This window comes from Cebus imitator, unplaced genomic scaffold, assembly GCF_001604975.1.
Source record: "Cebus imitator isolate Cc_AM_T3 unplaced genomic scaffold, Cebus_imitator-1.0 Scaffold57, whole genome shotgun sequence".
NCBI classification, from domain to species: Eukaryota; Metazoa; Chordata; class Mammalia; order Primates; family Cebidae; genus Cebus; species Cebus imitator.
In genome coordinates, this window is record NW_016107372.1 from 7,383,217 (window position 1) to 7,391,991 (window position 8,775).

Consider the following 8,775-nt stretch of genomic DNA (forward strand, 5'->3'; position numbering starts at 1 on the left):
TGAATAAATTATTCTTTATGAGACTATCATTTATATCATTATATTGTTTATATCTATTTTAAAAAATACTCAATTAGTGAAATATCGCATTATAATTTACATATGTAATGTCATATTCTCTGTGGGGTTCTGTCCTACAGCCTTCATGATAGCATTAAAAGAAAAACTTTAGACAAATTAAATTTAAGAGTTTAATTGAGCAAACAACGATGAATCAGGCAATCCCCAGAACCAGAAAGACTCCAGGACTACCACATGGTCAGATAACATTTATGGTCAGTAAAAGGAAAAAGTATGTATAGAAAATGCAAGTAAGAAACAGAAACAGCCGGTGTCTGCTTATTTGAATAGGGCAGCCTGTGGTTGGCTGAGACTCAGCTACTTTTATAAGAGCAGGTGACAAGTCTTTTAGACATCAAGTTAGGTTACAGTTCACTATATACTGAGAAATCTTTAGGCCAAAATTAAAATATGTTCAGCAGAGGCTTTAGTCCAAACTTAATTTAACAGTACTATAAGTTAAGTATCAATATCGCTATAATTGTATCAGTCAGGGTCTTATCAAGAGAACAAAGGCACACCAGATGGTTCCAAGAAGGAAATTTAATACAAGGAACTAGTTACAAAGGTGTCGGAAGAACCGAAAGGCTTAAGAGATTAGCAGCAGCAAGGCTGAGAGACAAAGGGAACAGATGGTACCAGAGCACAGGAGTTAGGTGAGCCTAATGGGACCAAGAACCCCAGCAGAGACTGCCCGTTGAGGGCTGGGACAAAAGAGGGAAGCTATAGCCAGTAGGCACTGAAGCCACAGAGAAAGCATGCTCCCTAAGCAGAAAGAGTGGAGGAGAAATACCCTGGTTTCTTCTTTCCTCCTCCTACCTTCCAATGTCCCACCACTACTTCCATCATACAAACTTATCAGGAAGCAAGTCGGTTAGGGAGTCTGGGATATGTAGTTTGCAGAAGTCAGCCTCCTGCAATATAGACCAAGCAAGGCACAGATAGAGTGGATCTGATAGCAACAGGCAAATGGCTAGCCTGTGATTACACTTAAAAGTATCTGAAATGTGAAGAGTAGAAACTCAAGGCCATATTAGAATGCTGACCCATTAAGCTAACATACCTTAGTTCATCCTCATATTAAAGGTAGGAACTTCTTATTACAAGAAATAATATTGACATTTATTATTATCATCCTTATCCTTCTTACAGTACAACTATAAAATACTCCCTCAAGGAAGTCTAGCATGACACAGGTATTTAGAGTCAGAGGAGGTGATGGCAGGACAGACATTTAGAGATCAAGGCCCAAGGTAAGGGAACAGGCACGGTGGCTCAAGCCTGTAATCCCAGCACTTTGGGAGGTCGAGGCAGGTGGATCACTTGAGGTCAGGAGTTCAAGACCAGCCTGGCCAACATGATGAAACCGCATCTCTACTATACATACAAAACTTAGCTGGGTGTGGTGGTACGCACCTGTAATCCCAGCTATTCTGGAGGCTGAGGCAGGAGAGTCATTTAAACCAGGTAGGCGGAGGTTGCAGTGTGTCGAGAATGTGCCACTGCACTCCAACCTGGGCCACAGAGTGAGACTCCGTCTCAAAAAAAAAAATAAATAAAATAAATAAATCCAAGGTAAGAAACATGAGGTAACAATAAACACCACACATTATCTCTGCTTCCTACATCACCACTAAAAGGTAACATTATTCTTGTCACTTTAGAAATGCACACTTGGTAAAGACACTAGCTTGCCAAAGATATCATTGGCAGTTAACAGCAAAGCTCTCTGACTATGAAGACCATGTTCTTCCTACTGTTAGGGTAAAGGGACTTGTCCAAGATCACATAGCTGGCAGTGGATGGTAGAACTTTATTCAGGGATTCCACCTTCTAACTCAGCAGGGCAGCTCAGAAATCAATTATTTCTATGTCTGGGAGCTAAGCTATGAGGTCGCAAAGGACTAGGAATGATAGAGTGGACTCTAGGGACATAGAGAAAGGTGGGAGGGGGATGAGGGATAAAAGATCACACGCTGGGGCAGGTTCGGTGGCTCACGCCTGTAATCCCAGCACTTTGGGAGGCTGAGGCGGGTGGATCACGAGGTCTGGAGTTCAAGAACAGCCTGGCCAAGATGTTGAAACCCCGTCTCTAATAAAAATACAAAAATTAGCCAGGCATGGTGGCAGGGTCCTGTAATCCTAGCTACTCGGGAGGCTGAGACAGGAGAATCACTTGAACCTGGGGGACAGAGGTTTCAATGAGGCAAGATCATGCCATTGCACACTCCAGCCTGGGTGACAGAGACTCTGTCTCAAAAAAAAAAGAAACAAAAAAAAAAAAAAAAACAAAAAAAAAAAAAAAAAAAAAAAAAAAAAAAAGACCACACCCTGGGCACAGTGTACACTGCTCAGGTGATGGGTGCACCAACATCTCAGAAATCACCACTAAAGAACTTATCTCTGTAGCCAAACAACACCTGCTCCCCAAAAACCATTGACATGAAAAAAAAATCAATTTTCTCTGTGTACCTAGAGTCTATCAGTTCCAGGAAGCTGTGCTAATGCTCTTCTATGACCACTTGCACCCACTCCAGTCAGATTTTGTCCCTACCAGTCACGGAAACTTCCAGTCATTTCATTTGGCTGATCTGCAGCATTTTCACTTCCTCCTCCTCATAACACCTTCTTCCTTTGTCTTTAGGACAACACACACAATATCCATTCTCCTCCTAACTCATGGAGTCCGGGAAAAGGGAGTAAGGGGGCGCGGCTCCTCTCCAGCCTTTTTTCTAGCTGCTCCTTCTCTTCCAGACCTGTTAATGTTTCCAAGACTTCTGTTCCTTCTACCTCTTTGTTATTTATACACATACTCCCTCTTGGATGCAATGTACTCTTATGGCTGTAAATACTATACACGTGTTTCACAAAAGGCCTGCTATAAAGGTAAACCAGGCCAGGTGCAGTTGCTTTCAGCTGTGCCAGCACTTTGGGAGGCTGAGACAGATGGATCACTTGAGTTCAGGAGTTCAACACCAGCCTGGGTAACATGACAAACCGATGTCTCTACTAAAAATACAAAAATTAGTCAGGCATGGTGGTGCATGCGCTACTCTCAGCTACTCTGGTGGCTGAGGCAGGAGAATCACTTGAACCTAGGAGCCAGAGGCTGCAGTGAGCTGAGATTGTGCCACTGCCCTCCAACCTGGGTGACAGAATGAGACTCTGTCTCAAAAAAAAAAAAAAAAAAGAGGGCTGGGCACAGCAGCTCACACCTGTAATTCTCGCAGTTTGGGATGCTGAGGATGATGGATCACTTGAGGCCAGGAATTTGAGACCAGCCTGACCAACATGGTAAAACCCCATCTCCACTAAAAATACAAAAATTAGGGGGTCATGGTGGCACATGCCTGTAGTGCCAGCTACTCAGGAGGCTGAGGCACAAGAATCACTTGAACCCAGGAGGCGGAGGTTGCAGTAAGCTGAGATCCCAGCAGTATACTCCAGCCTGGGTGACAGAGCAAGACTCTGTCTCCCCGAAAAAAGATAAACCAAGGCACAATAACATTTTAAAGGGCTTATTTGTACAAACAGCAATTCATGAATTGGCAGTTCTAAACCAGAAGTGTTTCCAGGGCTCTGTTGGAGAAGCATAAGGGACAAGCTTGGAAGAATGAATGCCAAAATAATGCAAAGAAAACAATTGATTACAGTTATAAAGTGGCCTTATTTGGTGTATCCCGTGGGAATATCCCTAGCTATATAGATCTGTTGACTGCTTCTGATTGGTTGAGCTTAAGTTTTGTTTTTCTTTAATGTAGGCGTTTACAAGAAATAGCTCAAGTTAAGTTTCACTTGTGTTTACAATTCAAGCAAGGTTAAGATCACTTAGGAGGCCTGATTGGCTTTTTCTGTTCAGGGATTCTTCAGCTGTGGTTTCCATTTTAATTTACTTTAATAGGCAAAGCCCAGATTAAAATTTTGAACAATTATTTGTAGAGGGCTTTTCTCTCAATTTCATCTATCCTGCTGCCTTAAGATCAAGCATAAACTTGGCTCCTGTACTCTGCTACCAACCAGTGAGCATCTGCTGACCCTGCAGAGGGTGGCCCAGCACATTCCATCCCTGTGCATTTAACTCCCAAAGTAATGGCTGTAGTCCAGACCTCTCTACTATTCGGTAGCATACAGCAAACTCCTGTATTCAGGCTGGGTGTAGTGGCTCATACCTTTAATCCCAGCACTCTGGGAGGCTGAGGCAAATGGATTACCTGAGGCCAGGAGTTCGAGCCCAGCCTGGCCAACGTGGCAAAACCCTGTCTCTACTAAAAATACAAAAATTAACCAGGCATGGTGGCACATGCCTGTAATCCCGGCTAGTAGGGAGGCTGAGACAGGAGAATCACTGCAGTGAGCCAAGATCGAACCACTGCTTTCCAGCCTGGGCAACAGGGCAAGACTCCATCTCAGAAAAACAAAACAAAACAAAACAAAAACCAAAACCCGTATTCAACTGCCTACTCAGCCCCTTCACATGGAGACCTAATACTCGTCTCAAGCTTCCTATATCCAAAACTGAATTCTCCTTCTTCTCTTCCAAACCTGCTCCCCTGACATCTTCCACAGATTAATAAATGGCAGCTCCACTGGAAAGTTGCTTAGCCATGGATATGGAATATGGAATGTGAAAGAGTTAAGAATGACACAGATCTTGGTGTCATTCTTAACTCTTTCATATTCCATATTCCACAAATCTCACTGGCACCACCGTCTGGTTAAGTCTAGAATATGACGTCCTCAACACCAGCACCCTTAGAACGCCACATCATTTCTCAAATACCCTGTTAATTTCTCAGTTAACTTCCTGACTGACACCTTGCTTCTTCTCTTGCCTTTTAAAATTGAAGACAGAGTAGGCCGGGTACGGTGGCTCATGCCTGTAATCCCAGCAATTTGGGAGCTGAAGTGGATGGATCACCTGAAGTTGGGAGTTCAAAACCAGCTTGGCCAACATGGTGAAACCCTGTCTCTACTAAAAGCACAAAGATTAGCTAAGTGTGGTGGCATCCGCCTGTAGTCCCAGCTACTTGGGAGGCTGAAGCACTAGAATCACTTGAACCCAGGAGGTGGAAGTTGCAGTGAGCAAGGATCATGCCACTGCACTCCAGCCTGGGTGACAGAGTGAGACTTCATCTCAAAAAATATATGAAGATAAAATTTAAAAAAAAAATGAAGGCAGATTAAACCAGCTTTCTGTTCAAAACTCTCTAATGGCTTCCTGTCTCATTTAAGGTAAAAACCAAAGCCCTTATCAATGGTCTCTGGGCTCACCATGGTCTGTCTGGTGACCTGCCGGTACTGTCTTCTCTGCGCAGTCCCTCACTCACTCTGCTCCAGCCTCATGGGCTACCTGGCTGTCTCTACAAAATCCCTGCCATGTGCTCATCTTAAGGACTTAACACATGCTGTTTTATTTTCCAGAGCAGTACTTGGCCCATATTTCCACATGGCTTACTCCCTCCTCTCCTTCTTGGCTCAAAATGTAACTTTACAGTGAGGCTTTCACTGGCCACCTGTCTCAGGCTGCATTTTCCAACAGCAGATATTGTGAAAGAGGTTGGCTCATAGTGTATTTATTAGGAATCAATAGCTGTGAAGGGAGGGGGCAGTAACAGGATTAGGCAGGAGAAGTCAGCTGCAGTACATGCCTTACAAAGCCTTGTCCAATCTAGGAGAGGGTTCTAGAGGACGTGTTGCCCATCCATGTGTCCTAATGGTTAGGACTTTATCTTCCTATCTTATTCAGTTACTGAATGTAGGCTCCCCTGTGAAGAGAACAACTGAGACCCAGGGTCTGCTGGGGCAGACCCTGAAGGAGTTAAAGGCTAGAGGCTCTCTGCTGACTACTCTTCTTCCCTGAAAGCAGATCTGTGCAGTTTGTACACCATCCTATTTAAAATTGCAATATCCCCTAGAGTCCCTATCACCCTACCCTGCTTTATTTTTTCCATAACATTTAACATCTTCTAATGTATTATATACTTTATTTTGTTTACTATGTGTTTCCTTCACTGGGATGTAAGTTCTAACAGCAGAGGGATTTTTGTCTCCCTTGAGCCTGCTACATTTAGAATGGCACCTGGCTCATAGCAAGCACTTGGAAAATATTGGTTGATTAAACAAAGTTGTTCAGTAGCCTGTCTAGTTATTACACGGTACAGCCTCACAAGAACCATGTCTTATTAATCTCATTAGCATACAGCACATAATGTGCAATATATATCTGTTGAATATATGAGTAAACAAATCCATGAATGTTTGCTAATAACTTCATCATGAGAAAGTACTAGTACAGTGGTGGCTCATGCCTATAATCCCAGCACTTTGGGAGGTTGATTAGGCGGATTTGAAGTCAGGAGTTTGAAACCAGCCTGGCCAACATGGTGAAACCGTCTCTAGTCAAAATATGAAATTAGGCTGGCATGGTGGCAGGTGCTTGTAATCCCAGCTACTCAGGAGGCTGAGACAGGAGAATCCCTTTAACCTGGGAGGCAGAGGTTGCAGAGGGCTGAGATTGCACCACTGCACTCCAGCTTGGGTGACAGAGTAAGTCCATCTCAAAAAAAAGAAAAAAGAAAGTTATAGTACATCACTGTACATGGAAGTAAACATGTGATTCACATCTGCAATTTAAAATTTTATTAGACATCTTAAAAAATAAGAAGAAATGGGTCATATTAATTTTAATAGTATCTAACTCAATATATCCAAAATAGTATCATTTCAACATGTAATCATTGTAAAAATTATTGATGAACTATATTACATCTTTTTTGTTTTGTACTCAGTCTCTAAAATCCAGTAGTATTTTGCACTTGCGCTACGTCTCAATTTGGACAAGCCACATTTCAAGTGCTCTGTAGTCATGTGGATAGCACGGTTCTAATACAATTCTGCAGTTCAGGTGTCAGAATAATATAGTGGAGGTAGAGGTTTGGAGGGGGAGTCTTTGCAGTCATTGACTTCCTGAGTTCCAGTGTTGGCTCTTGAACTTACTAGTTGTCAATGACATCTAGCTAAAACCCATCAGGAACAAGTCGGCTTGATTGCTTTTGGAGAGAGAAGACACACTGTTGGGAATGGGGAGATGTCTGGGTAAAGGAATGTTAGGATGGTTTTATTACAGGATCTGTGTTTGTGTTAGGTGACCTGGGAGGGCTTAAGGAAGAGAGGCTCTCTTCTGGACTGGATGTTGTCAGGAAATGGGTATAATTCTAAGGTTTTATATCTTAATAAATCTTATCTAATGGAGGAAGACTAGATAGAGGTTAACACTATAATTAACAAAGAAACAAGAGTCACTCATATTAGCCAGGATGGGGGATATTTGGTAATTTTTGTGGTGTGTACAGTACTCGTATTTTGGTGGTGTCTAGACATGATTATGCAGTGGCCTTGTCTGATATTCTGATGTTTATGTTCCACAGGAAGCAAACACCTCCTAGCAACACCAAAGCTCAGCTGATATTACCAGGCAGCTCCTGGAGATCAAGGGCTGCTTTTCTCCTTCTCATAGCTATACAGTCTTAAGGTAGTGATCAAACTTCTCTGATTGTTTTCCCATTTCTAAAATGGGAATACAAAAGAGATTTAAAAATCTCTTAAGATTATCACTATTAAATGAGATGCAAAGACAATGAGTTAATGCCTGGTATATCGTCACCACTCAGTGAGTGCCATCTATTGTAGTTCAAAGATTCTAAGATGTACTGTATTTTTTTTTCACATTTTAACATTTCTGAAAGTAGGGTGTGTCTTTCAAACAATGGCTTCTTCGAATAGATGAAAGGTAGTATTGTTATTTCTGAAATCTCTGGTTTGGGGGACAATTCCTTGTCCCCTCCAGTTGCTTAATCCATTCCTGGGTGAATTACTTTACTTTTTAACCTTCCTTACTTTCACTATTTCTCCGCAGGCGCCCTCTGGGGTCCTCTCCCAGCCACAGACTTTTAGTGTGCGCCGCATCCCCAGGCAATACGGGCAGTGCGGCGGCAGCACTCGAGGGCTTACGGCGGCGCGGCGCCCGAGCGGCCCAGCAGTTGAGGGGAAACCGGCGCGTCCCCGCCCGCCCGGCCGTCAGCTGATGGGCCGCCAGCCGAGGAGGCAGCCGCCGTCGCTGCGCGAACATGGCGGCCGAGATCCACGCCAGGCCGCAGAGCAGCCGCCCGGTGCTACTGAGCAAGATCGAGGGGCACCAGGACGCCGTCACGGCCGCGCTGCTCATTCCCAAGGAGGACGGCGTGATCACTGCCAGCGAGGACAGGTAGGCCCAGGCTCAGCCGGGGCGGCCCGAACTCCGCGACTACTGGGTGTGGGAGCGGTGGGGTCCGCGGGCCCGGCCCTTCCTGCGTGAGGGGCTCCCCCTGGCAGCGCGGCCCCGCACCCACGCCGCCCCCCTTTGATCCGCTGGGTTCCGGGTTCCCTCCCGCCGGTCCTCCAGTCTCTACTTGCACCTTTCCAGCCTGGGACTGCGGTCCCGCCGCGCCCCTCCAGCCCGGATCCCCTGTCCCACTGCGCGCCTCCAGACCGGGAACTGTCTCACTGCGCCACTCAAGCCTGGGACTCCTGTTCCAACGCGTCTTTCCAGCCCAGGACCCCTGTTCCAGTGCGCCCTACCGCTCCCCTCCCAGCCCACCGCGCTCCTCGAGCCCAGGACCTCTGTCCCACCGCCCCCCTTCAGCTTGGGACCTCTGTCCCACCGCGCCCCTCCAGCCC

At 45.1% G+C, this 8,775-nt stretch overlaps 1 protein-coding gene across 1 annotated transcript in view; it reads left to right on the forward strand.

Annotated features, from left to right (window-relative positions):
• Positions 1-8,096: 8,096 nt before the first annotated feature.
• WDFY1 (WD repeat and FYVE domain containing 1) overlaps positions 8,097-8,775 on the forward strand; it is a 73,949-nt gene continuing 73,270 nt past the window's right edge. Inside the window, exon 1 of the mRNA XM_017529152.2 lies at positions 8,097-8,323. Coding sequence (XP_017384641.1) covers positions 8,187-8,323 — 137 coding nt within the window. The 5' untranslated portion in view covers positions 8,097-8,186. The remainder of the gene's footprint in view (positions 8,324-8,775) is intronic.